We start from the raw sequence: 17236 nt of genomic DNA on the forward strand, positions 1-17236 counted from the left end.
ATTTCATCTGCAAGTCTTAAGGCTTCTATTTCTTCTGCTTTTATTCCCCTTCCAAATTTCTCCTTTGCTTGCATTAGTGCATGCGTAATATACGGATTGAATAACACTGGGGTAGGTTACAAAACTCTCTCACAGCCTTCTGAGACACCGTTTCCCTTTCATATTCTTCGACTATGATAGCTGCAGTCTGATTTCCTTACAAGATGGAAATAGCCTTCTCTTTCTGTACTTTATCCACTTTTTTCTGAGTCGTGGCTCTTCTGATTGGTTTGACGTTGCCCACCACGAATTCCTCTCCTGTCACAATCCTTTCATCGCAGAGTAGCACCTGCAATCTACATCCTCAGTTATTTGCTGAATGCATTGCAGTCTGTCTTCAACTACAGTTCTTACTCATTCTGGTAATATGGAAGTTATCCCGTGATGTCTTAACAGACGTCCTATCATCCTGTTTCTTTTTCTTGTGTTTCCCATATATTACACTACTGGCCATTAAAATTGCTACACCACGAAGATGACGTACTACAGACGCGAAATTTAACCGACAGGAAGAAGATGCTGTGATATGCAAATGATTAGCTTTTCAGAGCATTCACACAAGGTTGGCGCCGGTGGCAACACCTACAACGTGCTGACATGAGGAAAGTTTCCAACCGATTTCTCATACACAAACAGCAGTTGACCGGCGTTGCCTGGTAAAACGTTCTTGTGATGCCTCGTGTAAGGAGGAGAAATGCGTACCATCACGTTTCCGACTTTGATAAAGGTCGGATTGTAGCCTATCGCGATTGCGGTTTATTTAGCAGAATATGGAATCGGTGGTTCAGAAGGGTAATACGGAACGCCGTGCTGGATCCCAACGGCCTCGTGTCACTAGCAGTCGAGATGACAGGCATCTTATCTGCATGGCTGTAACGGATCGTGCAGCCACGTCTGAGTCAGCAGATGGGGATGTTTGCAAGACAACAATCATCTGCACGAACAGTTCGACGACGTTTGCAGCAGCATGGACTATCAGCTCGGAGACCATGGCTGCGTTTACCCTTGACGCTGCATCACAGAAAGGAGCGCCTGCGATGGTGTACTCAACGACGAACCTGGATGCACGAATGGCAAAACGTCATATTTTTCGGATGAATGCAGGTTCTGTTTACAGCATCGTGATGGTCGCATGCGTGTTTGGCGTCATCGCGGTGGAAGCACATTGGAAGCGTGTATTCGTCTTCGCCATACTGGCGTATCACCCGGAGTGATGGTATGGGGTACCATTGGTTACTCGTCTCCGTCACTTATTGGTCGTGTTGACGGCACTTTGAACAGTGGACGTTACATTTCAGATGTGTTACGACCCGTGGCTCTACCCTTCATTCGATCCCTGCGAAACCCTACATTTCAGCAGGATAATGCACTACTGCATGTTGCAGGTCCTGTACGGGCCTTTCTGGATACAGAAAATGTTCGACTGCTGCCCTGGCCAGCACATTCTCCATATCTCTCACCAACTGAAAACGTCTGGTCAATGGTGGCCGAGCTACTTGCTCGTCACAATACGCCAGTCACTACTCTTGATGAACTGTGGTATCGTGTTGAAGCTGCATGGGCAACTGTACCTGTACACGTCATCCAAGATCTGTTTGACTCAATGCCCCGGCGTCGCCATAGGTGGTTGTTCTGGGTACTGATTTATCAGAATCTATGCACCCAAATAGCGCGAAAATGTAATCACATGTCAGTTCTAGTATAATATGTCTGTCCAATGAATACCCGTTTATCATCTACATTTCTTCTTGGTGTAGCAATTTTAATGGCCAGTAGTGTACTTCCGTCGCGGAGAATCTCCTCATTGTATACCTTAGCAGTCAACCTAATTTTCAATATTCTTCAGTAGCACTACATCTCAAATGATTCGATTCTCTTCCGTTGCTGTTTTGTCACAGTCCATTTTTCGCTGCAATACAATGCTGTACTCTAGACGTATATTCTGAGAAATTTCTTCTTCAAATTAAATCCTATGTTTCATACTAGTAGACTTCTCTTGGCCAGGAATGACCTTTTTTCCATTGCCAGTCTGCTTTTTACGTTCTCCTTGCTCCGTCATTCATGGGTTATTTTGCTGCACAGGCAGCTGAATTTCTTAACTTCATATACTTCGTCGTTACCAATTCTGAAGTTAAGTTTTTCTCTGCTCTCATTTCTGCTACTTCTCATTACTTCCGCCTTTCTTCGATTTACTCTCAATCCGTATTCTGTACTCATTAACTTGTTCATTCCGTCCAGCAGCTCATGTAATTCTTCTTCACTGTCAGTGAGGATAGCAATGTCATCAGCGAATATTATCACTGACATCCTTTCAGCCTGAGTTTTAATCCCGCATTTGAATCTTGCATTTAGTTCCGTGAGTGCTTCTTCTCTAAATAACTGTAGCTGGAACTGTAGGGGCGGAAGACCATATCCCTGCCTTACACACTTTTTTTAATCCAAGCGCTTCGTTCTCTGTCTCCCACTCTTATGGTTCCCCCTTTTGTTCTTGTACATATTATATATTATCCATCTTCCCCTACAGCTTACCGCTACTTTTCTCAGACTTTCAAACATCTTACACTGTCGAATGCTTTTTTCAGGTCGACAAATCCTACGAACATGTATTGATTTTTCTTCTGTCTAGCTTCCATTCTCAACCGTTATGTCAGAACTGCCTCTCTGGTGCCTTCATGTTTCCTAACGTCAAACTGATCATCATCTAATAGATCTTCAATTGTCTTTTCCATTTTTCTGTATATTATTCTTGTTAGCTACTTGGATGCCTGAGCTTTTAAGCTGATTGTGCGTTAATTCTAGCACGTGTCGGCGCTTGCTGTCTTCAGAATGGTGTAGATGATGTTTTTCTGAAAGTCTGGTGGTATATCGCCAGTTTCGTACATTCTACACACAACATGAATAGTTGTTTTGTTGCTACTTCATCCAGTGATCTTAGAAATTCCGATGGAATGTTATGTGTCTCTTCTGTCTTATTTCACCTTAAGTTCTCCAAAGCTCTTTTAAATTCTGACACCAATACTGGATGCCAAACTCTTCCCTATCAACTCCTCTGTCACGTCATCAGGCAAGTCCTCCCCCTCGAAGACGCATTCAATGTATTCTTTCTACCTATCCGACCTCTCCTCTGCATTTAACAATGGGATTCCTAGTCCACACTTAACCTTACCGATCTTGCTTTTAATTTCTTATATACTGACTCAGTCCCTCCGACAACCATTTCTTTTTCAATGTCTTCACGTTTCTCACGCAGCCATTTCATCTTAGCTTCCCTTTCATTCCAAGATGACTCGTATGTCTCTGCTCTTCAATTTTCCTGAACATCTTTGTGCTTCCTTCTTTCGCCGATCAGCTGAAGTTTCCTCGTAGTTATCTCCCTTGAATCTATATTTTCCTTGCCAACTTCTGTGACTGCCGTTTTTAGAGATGTTCATTCCTCTTCAACTGGACTGCCTACTGAGATATTCATTATATCGACATCTATAGCCTCAGAGAACCTCAAGCGTACCTCTTCATTCGTTAGTATTTCCGTATCTCACTTATTTGAGCATTATTTCTTCCTGACTAGTCTCTTAAACTTCAGCCTACTCTTCATCATTACTAAATTGTGATCTGAGTCTATGTCTCCTCCAGGGTACGCCTTGAAAACCAATATCTGACTTCAGAATCTCTGTCTGACCATGACGTAATCTAACAGAAGTCTTCCCGTCTCTCCAGGCCTTTTCCCTACTGTCATCAAAATGTTAAAAAGCGTAGTCCAGTCAACACTGTCAAAAGCTTCCTCTAAATCTACAAATGCCATAAAGGTAGGTGAGCTTTTCGAAAACATATCTCCTAGGATAAGTCGTAGGGTCAGTATTCCTTCGCGTGTTCCTCGTTTTTCAGTAAACTAAAATGATCTTCCTCGAGAACGACTTCTATAGTTTCTCCATTCGTCTGTAAGCAATTTGTGTCAATAATTGCCAACCATGACTTATGAATCTGATGTCTCTGTAGCTCTCAAACTTGTACCTTCCTTCTTTGGAATATTAGTTACTGCATTCTTCTTGGTCTCACGGTATTTCCTCTGTCACACATATCCTGCACACCTGCCGGTGGGAAGACACAAATTATTCGTAGTTCTCCGATTTCGGAAGTAAGGACTCAAGGAATCATGTGCTTAGGACTGACTTGCCATCCGAGTTCTTGATATCCACAGAGCTGCTTCTCTTTTCTCCACAGTTCTCTTTAATGTTCCTGTAGGAGGCATCTATCTTTCTGCTATGATGCTTATTTATGCAGGCTTGCAGTTCTCGTGTATCCTTATTGCTTTGCCATTTTGTATTTCCTGTCAACCTCATGTATAGAAGTTTTGTTCCCTTTTGTCTGCTTCATTTGCCGCATTTTTAGATTTCCATCTTTCTACTTTCGTCAAAGGTTTCTATTAGTCATTGTTTTTCCGCCTGTTTGATCCTCTGGTGCCTTTACTATTTCATCTGTCAAAGCTACTCATACGTCTTCTGTTGTATTTCTTTCCCCTTTATCTGTGAATCGTTACATTACGATATATTTCAAACTCTCAGCGACCGATGCATTTTTCAAATCATCCAGATCTCATCTCCTTATATTCCTATCTTTCAGCAGCTTCTTCAGTTTTAATTTGCAATTCATAACCAATAGACAATGGTCAGAGTCCACACCAGTCGCTGTTAAGCTTGGCAGGTTAAAAAAGATTTCAAAATCTCTGTCTTGCAGTTATATAATCTGTCTGAAACATTCCAGTGTCTCCAAGTCTGCTACATGCATATAATCTTCTTTCATGATTTTCAATCCAGGTGCCAGCAATGATTAAACTGCGCGAGATCCAGAATTTTGCCAGCTGCTTCCCCTTTCATCCTTGTCGCCGAGTCTACGTTCTTCTACTGTGTTTTCGTTCTCCTTCTTTTCATATTGTCGATTTCTAGTCACACATCTTCAAGAGTAGCCGCACGCCTTGAAATCCGACTGAGAGGGTTACATTAGCTCCCGAATATTTTACCCAAAAGGTACCATCATTATTACGCCTTAGGGTAGAGCTACACGTCCTTGGGCAATATAAGGGCTGTAGCATCCCTTTACTTTCAGCCGTTCGCGGTAGCAACATACCAAGGCCATTTCTCTGTAGAGCGTGATCACAGTCCGAAAAGCTTGCAAGGGGTTGCAGGATAGGTTGTGGTGAAAAATGATTGTTCAGAAAAAAATTTGGTACATTGAACCCTTTCCGATTTAATTAGCACTCAGGTTATCCAATCAGGCCGTTGCGCGTGCCAATAGAAGCGGCCTATTACATACAACTAGTGTCAGCTGTTCTCATAGCGTAGATGGTAGCGCACGAGACTGCTAAGCCTTTGATTTGCGTTCCACCCTTACTGCAGTCCCATGTTCATTTTTGCATCGCTCTCTTGTTAGGTTTTAGGAAACCAAACGAAGAACACCTTTGTCTCTGGTAGGCCGCTTGAATCTGGGCGCGCAACGGCCCGATTGGATAATGTCGATGCTAATTAATTCGGAAATAGCGTAACGTATACAATTATTTCTCAGCACAACCCACGTTGCAACCCCCTTAAAAACTCTCCAGAATTTTTCTGACCATCCTATATACAGGGTGGTCCATTGATCGTGACCGGGCCAAATATCTCACGAAATAAGCGTCAAACGAAAAAGCTACAAAGAACGAAACTTGTCTAGCTTGAAGGGGGAAACTAGATGGCGCTATGGTTGGCCCGCTAGATGGCGCTGTCATAGGTCAAACAGATATCAACTGCGTTTTTTAAAATACGAACCCCATTTTTATTACATGTGTAGCACGTAAAGAAATATGAATGTTTTAGTTGGACCACTTTTTTCACTTTGTAATAGTCACAAACACATGGCTCACAATTTTAGACGAACAGTTGGTAACAGGTAGGTTTTTTAAATTAAAATACAGTACGTAGGTACGTTTGAACATTTTATTTCGGTTGTTCCAACGTGATACATGTACCTTTGTCAACTTATCATTTCTGAGAACGCATGCTGTTACAGCGTGATTATCTGTAAATACCACATTAATGCAATAAATGCTCAAAATGATGTCAGTCAACCTCAATGCTTATTTCGTGAGATATTTGGCCCGGTCACTATCAATGGACCACCCGGTATAAAAGGAAATGTCGCGACTAACTCATCGTCGCCGAACCAAAACTGCTAAGGATAGAAACTTGAATTTTAGAGAGGCTGTTGATCTTATATTGTAGGCACTGTTTAAGAATAAATTTTTCGAAATTCTATCCCTAAGGAGATGAAAATTTCTTTGAAAATATGTCGCTATTAAGGAAATTTTGATTACAGAATTTCGAAAACTGGCATTTGGTTCCTCAGTCAGAAAAAAAGAAATACGTGTTTCAGTATTTTTGGAAATTGAACCACTATGGGGTGGAATAGTGGGTGACAGGTTTTTTGAAAATTAATCATTACTAATAAAGCATTGTCAAAGCTACATATATGCAAATGGATATTTGACGTCTTGGTTAGGAAAAGACATGTGTTTCAGTGTTTTGGGAAATACAGCTCCTAAGGCGGCGAGATATAGGACGAGAGTTTTTATGGAAATATTTCAATACGAAAGCGTTTTTGAAGCTAAATCTATGAAAATTTGTACTTCGCCTCTCGGTTAGAAAAAAATGCATGTTTCAATGTTCTGGGAAATTCAATTGCATTTTTTTGAGTCATCAGTCTTGACTGGTTTGATGCAGCCCGCCTCGAGCACCTCTCCTGTGCCAAACGTTTCCTCCCAGAGTAGCATTCGTAACCTACGTCCTCAGTTATGTGCTGGGTATATCCCAATATCTGTCTTCCTCTTTGGTTTTCACCTTCTACAGCTCCGTGAAGTACTAGCGTCCGTTATTCCCAGATGTCTTAGACGTCCTGTCTTCCTGTCCCTTCTTCTTGTTAGTGTTTACATACTTTCCTTTCTTCGCCGATTTTGCAGAGAATCACCTCATTGCACACCTTGTCAGTTCAACTGATTTTCAACATTCTTCTGTAGCACCACATCTCAGATGTTCTATTCTCTTCTGGTCTGGTTTTGCCACAGTCCATGTCTCACTGCCGTACAGTGTTGTGCTGCAAACGTACATTCTCAGAAATTTCTTCCTCCAATTAAAACCTATGTCTGACACTAGTAGACTTCTCTTGGCCAGGAATGCCCTTTTTGCCAGTGATAGTCTGCTTTTTGTGTCCTCCTTTCCCCGTCCTTCATGGGTTATTTTGCTGCCTAGGTAGCAGAATTTCTTAACTTCATCCACTTCGTCATCACCAATTCTGATGTTAAGTTTCTCACTGTTTCATTTCTGCTACTTCTCATTACTTTCGTCTTTCTTCTATTTACTCTCAGTACTCTCAGTACTCTCTGTACTCGTTAGACTGTTCATTCCATTCAGCAGATCATGTAATTCTTCTTCACTTCCATTCAGGACAGCAATATCATCAGCGAATCTTGTCATTGACATCCTTTCATCTTGAATTTTAATCCCACTCTAGAACGTTTCTTTTATTTCCATCATTGCTTCTTCGACGGACAGATTGAACATCAGGGCCGAAAGACTTCATCCCTGTCGTATATTATTTTTAATCCGTGCACTTATTTCTTCGTCTCCCACTCTTTTTGTCCCCCCTTGGTTCTTGTACATATTATATTTCACACGTCTTTCCCTGCAGTTTACCCCTATTTTTATCAGGATTTCGAACGCCTTGCATAATTTTACATTGTCGAACGCTTTTCCCAGATCGAGAAATCCTTTGAACATGCCTAGATTTTTCTTGAATCTTGCTTGCACTGTAAATTGCAACGTCAGAACCGCCTCTGTGGTTCCTTTACCTTTCCTACAGGGATGGAAGAGGGCCTGACTGATTCACTGGCTCGTCATTACCCAGTCCAAACTGCTAAGGATGGAAACTAGAAATTTGAAGAGGGCGTTGATCTTATACTGTAAGCATCGTTTTCTAAGGGATTGCTTGAAATTCCAGCCCTAAGGGAGTGAAGTTGGGATGACAGCTCCTTTTTTAGTAATTGGATATTACAGTACTAATAAGGCTTTTTAAAGCTACATCTGTGAATACTGGTGTTTGACCTCAAGGTTAGAAATAGGAAAAGTATGTTTTCAGTGTTTTTGAAAATTCAGCCCCTAAGGATGTGAAATAGGGGATGGAAATTTTTATGGAAATATTGCATTGCGAAACCATTTTTAAAGTTAAATCTAAGAAAATTTGTATTTGGCTTCTCAGTTGGAAATAAAAAATACGTGTTCGAACGTTTTTGGGAAATTAACCCTTAAGAAATTAAAGTAGGAGATGAAAGTTTCAGTGGAAATATTTCATTATAAAAGTGTTTCTGAAACTAAATTTCTGAACATTTGTATTTTGCTTCTTGGTTATAAATAAAAGAATACGTGGTTAGTCGTTTTTTTGTTTTTTTATTACCTCCAAGGGGACAAAATGGGGCTGAAATTTTTAGGAAAATGTTTCGTTATATTAAAACATTTTTAAAACTAAAACAATGAAAATATATATTTTACTTCTAAAGAAAGATGTTTTAGGGGATGATAGTTTCTATGCAAATATTCAAAAGCAAGATTAACACGGACCTCCGACTCCAGCTACTAAATCGTTTTTTTGGTCAGAAGTACATACGAAAGTGTCCATGGTTCTATGGCCTTACTTAGTATGAAAGCTTAGAAGATGTTGCAGTTTGTGAACAAATCAAAAATTCGTTTACAGAAAAACAAAGAAAATTAAAAATCTGCGCAGACCATACAGTGTATGTGAGTGAAGCAACGGGTACTGTATAAATGTGCATGTTTCCGTGACAATTGTGATTGATGATAAAATCTTCTGATTCGTTAGGCCACGTAACATCTCTCTTCAAACTTCTCCAATGCTCGACGACCCGCACCCTCTGCCGTGATCTTGTTGATTCCGCTGGCGTCCCCTGGTGCCTAAACACTCGACTGTAGCCATAACTCTCTTTGTGGATACCACTGTCTTGATATTCTTGTTGGTGTGTGTGTTTGTGTGTGTGTTTACTGGAGGGGGGTGGTGTCTCCATGCCATGGACCCGTGGGTCATCAAATATGTAGATACAGTGCAGCAATGGAACACCGTACCCGTGGCGAGATAACACCATTCACTTGATTTCATTCTGGTCTGAGAGCTGTTACGGTATCCAGCGAGGACACGTATTCTGGCAGTCCATTGTATTGTGCACGATAACCAGGACACTGCCAGTGAAGGTGTTAATTTCGTGGCCAGTCCGCTACACACAAATACGGCTATCGGCCTGAGTGACTTTCGACACGGCACACGTCATCATCTGAGGTGGTTGTGCGTGTCCGACCTGAGCTTCGCTCGTCTCACACGTTTCTTCTGCCTTCATCAAATTCCTGGCATCAAAACCGTATCTGTTTTCTGGACTTTACACTAGCTCCAGAAACGTCCAGTAGATTGTGATGGATTCTTTAAACGCAAGAATTTATCATATTTCGCCGACCACGTATCCGTCTCGCCTCCATCAGCCCTCTACAACAGTTTTGAAGTAACTTTATTCATCTTGAACAGGCCCGGGAAACGGCATGAAACTACCATTGAGCTACCACCGGCCGGGGACCTGAACTGTCGTCCTCTCGAATGCAGTGTCTTACTATTGCTCCACCTAGCTCGGTCGGTACATTTCCTCTGGCCACTCGACTTTTTTTTTTATATTGAACGTACGTCAACACACGAATTATGCTCTCTTAGTATCGTTCTCTTTCGTTTGTTTTGACATGACCTGTCACTGAGCTCGTCATACGTGTATTCTTATACACCCAGTCGCTGGGAGGCAGCGGTGCGGCGCTGCCGTAGGAGGAAGTTGTAAATTGATGCAGATGTCCTCTGGTCCATTAGAGTGTTTGTCAGAATCGCTCGCTGGTCGTTTGTGCCTGTGACGTCACTGAAACGAAGGCAAGTGTTTTGTTACGACACAGCGCGGGCATTGTATCCGGTTTTCGAGGATTCAGAAAGGGCAGTTGATTTTTTGGCATTAGGCAATGTTTTGAAGTTAAAGATGATCCATGTACGCTACATCAGAAAAAAGCCTCTACATGTAATTCGCTTCTCTTAAAAAAAAACTATACAAGCCATCTTCTGTGTTGAAGTGTTGCTTGAAACAGGTAAACTAAGAACATGCAGGAGAAGTTCAAAATACTCGATTCAGCGGGCTACTTCGTGATTTCTAAACTGTCTGCTACCGAAGCCGAGGTCGTTAACCCACGCCTTTGCGGTGGCACTTGAAGGTAGTCGGTAATAATTCTGGGAAAAAAATATTTGGCCGGCAGGAAGAGGAGAGGTAGCTGCGTAAAGTATCCTGAGCCCTTTGCGCCTCTCTGTACCATGTCAAGGACTGATGACATGTGGCGCCGTTGACAGTGATCTGTTAGTAGGAGAGGGAAGTTAAGCTTCGCGACGAGCTTGTTCAAATGTGTGTGAAATCTTATGGGACTCAACTGCTAAGGTCATCAGTCCCTAAGCTTACACACTACTTAACCTAAATTATCCTAAGGACAAACACACACACCCATGCCCAAGGGAGGACTCGAACCTCCGCCGGGACTAGCCGGACAGTCCATGACCGCGACGAGCTTGTGCTATTCAACAGGAGTAGGTAGACTCGTGGCGGCACCCGGTTTAATCTTCAACATTCTGTCTCATTGTAATCAACAACGCAAACACAGCACTAAAACTCCACGCGCGCAGTCGTCTACACTCAAATGATACACTTAATGCGTACGTCGTGAGAACTGAAAATTCACGCCAGACCGAGACTCGAACTGCCTTAACCACTGGGATACCTGACTACGCCTGCAGGTGTGATTCAAACATTCGTTGCCACTGACGTTTGCTCATTTGTAATCCGTCGCAACGACCGCAACTTTTCTCGTGGGGTATGTGGGAGTGGCACCACACAATTTCGTGTGCCTCAGTGTCCCGGAGCAACTGTTATCTCGCCAGCACTTAATGCGGTGTCAGGCATGCGGTGTTCCATTGCACACCGTGTCAAAATATTTGATGACACATGCGTCCATGGCATGGAGATACCACTCCCTCCTCTCCCCCCCCCCCCTCCCCCCTCACCAAACAAGAAATTCGAAACAGTGGTATCTGCAAAGAGAGTTGTGGCCACAGCCGAGCGTTCAGCCATCAGGTGACACCAGCGGAATCCTCAAGATCACAGCAGAGGGTGCGAATCGTCGAGCATTGGAGAAGTCTGAAGAGAAATGTGACGTGGCCTAACGAACCAGAAGATTTTATAATCGCTAACAACTGCCACGAAAACATGCGTACTTATACGGCACTCGCTTAGCACCCGTTGCTTCACTCGCGTAAACTGTATGGTCTGCACAGACTTTTTATGTTCGTTTTGTTTTTCTTATAAACCGAATGTTCGATTTGTTCACAAACTGCAATATCTTCTTCCTCGTGCAAGTCTTTCTATTGGACTCTATTACGTTCAGCCTTGTCAAATATTCTCTCTCTATGCTCGTCGTCAAATACGTAGAGTCTTGGAATCCTACGTACTCGTTTCGCTAGACAATCAATTCAAACAAATCGTATTCATGAGTTTTAATATAAAGGTAAATGATAATACTTAACTTTGACAACTACACAGATGTGGCGCAAGCAAGCGCGACACACAAGATAAGTAACTTTTCAGTACAACAATTCCCAAGCCTTTACAAGCGAAGGAACGAGCGTTGACGCTTCTATCCAAGTCGCTAGTCTTGAAGCTGCAATTCAACTGGGCGTCGCCAATCGGTTGCGGCGCTTATGTCCTCTTCACATAGGGGCCGCTGCTGTCGCGTTATCGTCATGGAGAGAGGTCGGTCAGCGTGCGATTGGCTGACGTCTTCTCACAGCCATCTCTTCTCTATTGTTCCCGACTGACATGCTGGCGTTTGACTTTACGCCTTATAACAGACTCCACTTCAGCGACTTGCGTGTCCCTAACCTACACCAGTTATCTAACTGAGGAAAGGGTAACGTACAGTTTAAGGTGAAATCCGAACCGCGTGTAGCTTCTGCCGACTCCTCACATCACTGAGAGCGTACGTTAAAACGGAGATTGAAAAATTCGTGGCCTGGTTTCTAGGCACGCGCTTTACCGCTAGACCACCAGATTGTCTATAGACTTTGATGAGTGAGTATACAGGTATCACAATAAGTGACGTATGGCCGTATCTTTTGACCGCAATGACTTAGCTCAATTTACTTACCCGCCAGGGGACCATAGACCTTAGTATTTGATGTAAATTTGGACTTAAACCTTCACCCTTTCCTGAGAAAACGGGTTTTAACAAAAGGACGGATAGACAGTCAATGGCAATTTTTTCGTGTGAATATAACCACAAATTAACAATTTCTAGTTTTTTTTTCCTTTGCTGGTACTGTGAAACCTTGCTTCTTGTCAAATTTCATGGTTCTAGGTCAACAGTAAGTGTCCTACAGCTTTCCGAGTACCGTACCGAAATTTGTAATGTAAACGGACGTTTCTTTTGATTGGTTTGATATAGTACCTTAAATATTTCACATCCCCAACAGTAGATCTTAGGTATTTAACAAAAATTTCAACTTCATACCCATACCGGTTTCTGAGAAGGAGTTTTATCAATCGTACCGACACACATCCGGACGGACAACAAAGTGATCCTTCCTAAGGGTTCTTTTTTACCGATTAATGTGAGGAACTATGAACAGGTGACGTCTGCGGACAAGTCACGCCAGTGACTAGCCTATTCGCCTGACTGCGGGTAGAGTACAGAATTTCTTCGCTGCGGCAATAGCAAGGGGGGCGGGGGGGGGGGGGGGGGTAGGGAGGGGGGCATGTGTAGTGTAAGCTGGTCTCTTTAGCAGACATTTTTTCTTTGTTTTCATGTAAGGAAATTGTCCCAAAAGCTTGTAACAGCATGTCTGAAACACTCTGTATAACAAAGGCGATCATTAAAATATACTCTTGTGCCTTCTGTACATTACCATCCGCACTCAGATTTTTCTTTACAGACTCTTAGTCTACTGTACGTAAATTTCTTAATATTCCTCGTCTCAAACCAGAGGAAGAAAGGCTACGTGGCGGTAAAAAAAAAAAAAAATAAAAACTTGTGAGGGGTAGAATTAAAACACCTATATAGTCAGACGCAAAGAAAGAAGGAATATTATAATATTTTTACTATTTAATGAAGCATCACACTTGTGATTCTCTCGAAAAGCCCTCTGAAATGTCTCAGGAAAAAAAAATAGTTCGTTTAAAGAGAAAAAGAAAGTCGATGTCTTAATACGGCAGCTATGAAAGTAAAAAGGTACCTATGCGTGTCAAAAATGTGGCAATATTATCAGCTATAACTTAACGAAAACCGCTCGTTAATATACATTGACTGGCAAAACAAGTGAAGCAAGTACAAGACGTGGCCGGATGTCAGGGTGACTTTGTACTCGCACACACCATCGATGGATACGTAAATGATCAGAGTTGCAATTCTCTGGGACAGGTAAAACAGCCACGAGAGGGCGTTAGTGTTGCTCGTGTTTGTTAGTGTTGCTACCATGTATGGTGCGGTATATAAGGTGGGTCAACAGCGTCATATGTTAAGTGATCACTGTGATGAAGACAGAGATGCGGCGTAATCGTGTGAGACAGTGTTATCAGCATCAATCACACTTTGAAAGGGGTATAATTCTGGATCTCCATATCGCTGGATGGTCGAACCATGCAATATCTACGTTTGTGGGGTATTCGTGTGTGACGGTGACCTGGCGTTGGACTGCATGGTAACATGAAGGCAGACATATTTATCGTCAAGATTCCTCTCGACCATGTTTAACCACCCAAGGGAGGATCGTCATAATATGCACGCACAAAGTACATCTCCTTCACATCTGCACCTGCTATCCGAGAACAAGTAGTGGACTCCTTGAAACATTCTGTGAAATCCTGTACCTTTGGTTCGAGACTAACAGCAGCCATACTATGGAATTACCGCCCAATGTTTAAGCAGCCGTTAACCCGACAACACAGACAGCTGCTTTTGGAGTGGTGCCTTGACCGGGAAGCATGGACTGCTGATCAGTGGCGTCTCATTATCTTCAGCGATGAACCGCGATTCTGCCTTACCATGGATGATCTACGTCAGCGAGTACAGCGGCGACATGGGTAGCTATCTTACATCTGTCGTCATGGAGTGTGGAGCCATCGGGTGCGACTTCATTCAGGTCATGACTGGTAATAACTAAGGGAACTCTTACGGCACAACCATATGCCATGGACATCCTGCATCTCCATATATTACCTTCCCCCGCGACAGTATCGTGTTGTCATTTTTTAGCAGCAGATTGAGAAGCTACACATGGCAGAAGTCTCTGAGAGCTGTGTGCGTGATGTTGAGTTATTCCCATGGTCAACAACATCCCTTGATCTGTCATGGATAGAACGTGTGTGGGGCCAGCTCGGACGTCAACTTCGTCCCAGGGCCAATATTGATAATATCAAGGACCAGTTACAACAGTTTTGGGCCAGCTTGCCTCAGGGGAGGGTAGAACGACTTTATAATACCCTTCGTGACAGATTTAGTGCATGCATCCAGGCCAGTGGAAGAGCATAACGTAATACTGGTAAGTGGGCTCATATTGCCTAGCTCTTTGTAAACTTGACTGGACTTTGCAATCACCGAAATAACATCACATACCGTCTCAACCCATGAAGTTTCATTTCGTTTCCTCCTCTAGTTCTGGGTACTTCGATTTTTTTCAGGCACTTTATTTACTTGTTCTAAATGTGTCTGTTGCAGAATTTCCTAACTGTGACGAACTGATGACTTGTAAATTATGGATGAGAATTTGTTCTGTACAGTTTCGATATGGGATTTATATTTCTCAATGTGTCTTAATTTCTCAACATCAATGAGTCACCTTGTATATATGTTGGCCAACGGCATTGCAGCAGTGGTAAAACGGGTTCCCGTTAGATAACCAAAGTTCAGTGCTGTCGGGCTTGGCTAGCACTTGGGTGGGTTACAGCCCGGATCCGCCGAGCGCTATTGGAAGCAGGGGGCACTCAGCCCTTGTGAGGCCAATTGAGGAGCTACTTGACTGAGAAGTTGCGGCTCTGGTCACGAAAACTGACAACGGCGAGGATAGTGGTGTGGTGATCAAGTGTCCCTTGGTATACTCATCCAATGACGCCTATCGACTGAGGATTGAAAGGTGGTCAGTCGGTACTGTTGGGCCTTCTGAGGCCTATTCGGATGGAGTATATATGTCGCACTGAGTGAATGAGTGCTTTATACTTGATGGTACGTCTAGTGAACCCGTGATCTCTTTTGGCACCGTGATAGAAAACACCGCCCGTATCACTTTTTATTTTATCAGTGATGACCAGTTTCGATCTGGTCAGCAGATCATCTTCAGATCTAGTGCCGCAAAGTGCAGTTCGTCATTAGTGGTAAAAAAGATATAAAATCATTTTATGTTACTTCTTACAACTTGCAGCACCAGATCTGAAGATGATCTACTGGTCAGATCTAAACTGGTCATCACTGATATATGACAGTGTTTTTCAGTCATTAAAAGAGCGCTACATGTTCAGCTCAGATGAGAGGACAGTTTGTAGGTGGTCGAGGAGCGGAGCTGACCTGACGCTGTAGTTGGTCCTGATGATGAAGTCGAGCAGCGCCCGCGGCCCCAGGAAGGCGTAGGAGCGGCGCCAGCTGGAGGTGACGTTGAGCAGCGCGGAGTGCACGTCGGGCAGCAGCTCGGCGCGCTCCAGCACGCGGTTCATGGCCGCGTCCGACGAGTTGTGGAACCAGCGCTCCCAGCCGCCCTCTGCTGCACCCACATCCGCTGGTGTACAGCTATAGGTGTGTCCAGACCACGTCGACTACCTACAGCTTTGCAAATACGTGTTGATTTCAAATAGTGTATGGGAAAAACGAACATTCGCCACAAGATGATCATGGACTGGTTTCATCCAAACGTAATCACCACTGGGAGACTAGACGATCAATAGCTGTAATTACTGTTTCGTAAAACGCGGTCGGCCACTGACGGATCCACAGCTTCATACGCTCTTGCACTTCCTCATCCAACTGCTGGTTAAGTAAAAATGCGGGTGTGCCATTTAGAAAGTTAGAAAGACGAGTGCAGCGGCGCCAGCTTCAGGCGAGCACAGGTGTTGTGCTTTATGAAATATAACATAACCATCACAATGTTGCGAGACAGGCCACCCTGTAACTGTTTGGAAATACTTAACGTAGAAACAAGGTGTCACAGGCGTTTCCACTCTGGCGGCTGACAAAGTGTTCAATGTAGAGGCAAAAGGCGGAGCACAGACCAAACGTGCAGCTATGAAGAATACCCTAGCCATTTGTATTAATATCGCTCTTTCAGCACCACAGCCCTACCACCATGGGGGCTGTGTCGCCTGATGAGGACCGCAGCTTGCATCTACGAGAGGGCAGCCTGCCCTAAAGCTGTTCGATCCTGGAGCTGCTGCGAGTAGTGGATCACTGCCCGCTACGTCACCGATCAGCCGTGTAACGGCACCGTGGGAGGCGGGGCGAGAATCGTGCCGTCTCAGTGCGAGGGGCCTTGCATGGGCCGCTGAGCACTGAGCAGCGCAAGCCCGCTCGGCTAACAGTGCGGTCTAACACGCTGCTTCCCGAACGGGTAGGCATGCCGGTCCCCAGCACGAATCCGCCTGGCGAATTAGTGTCGAGGTCCGGTGTGCCGGCCAGCCTGTGGATGGTTTATAAGGCGGTTTTCCATCTTCCTCGGCGAATGCGGGCTGGTTCCCCTTATTACGCCTCAGTTACATTATGACACCGATTGCTGCCCGTACGCGTGCACCATAATTACTCTACAACGCAAACATTTGGGATTACACTCGCCTGGTATGAGACGTTCCCGTGGAGGGAGGGGGGAAGGGGGGAGAGCGTCCAGGGGGGCCGAACCGCACAGTAACCCTGGGTTCGTTGTGGGGCAGCTGTGGAGTAGTGGACTGCTGTAGCCTGTTGTGGGGCTGTGTACCACTGAGGGCTACGGCGGGGACAAAGCCTCTCCGTCCTTCTTTATGTTTCCGGTTCAATACACACACATGCACACACACACACACACACACACA

The 17236-nt window shown here is 43.9% G+C and overlaps 1 protein-coding gene across 1 annotated transcript in view; it reads right to left on the reverse strand.

The window, feature by feature from the left end:
• LOC124746573 (ionotropic receptor 21a) overlaps positions 1-17236 on the reverse strand; it is a 189468-nt gene that overhangs the window by 46254 nt on the left and 125978 nt on the right. The window contains exon 8 of the mRNA XM_047248945.1: positions 15741-15942. Within this exon, the coding sequence (XP_047104901.1) occupies positions 15741-15942 (202 nt within the window). The remainder of the gene's footprint in view (positions 1-15740; positions 15943-17236) is intronic.

Source organism: Schistocerca piceifrons, chromosome 1 (genome assembly GCF_021461385.2).
Source record: "Schistocerca piceifrons isolate TAMUIC-IGC-003096 chromosome 1, iqSchPice1.1, whole genome shotgun sequence".
NCBI lineage: Eukaryota > Metazoa > Arthropoda > Insecta > Orthoptera > Acrididae > Schistocerca > Schistocerca piceifrons.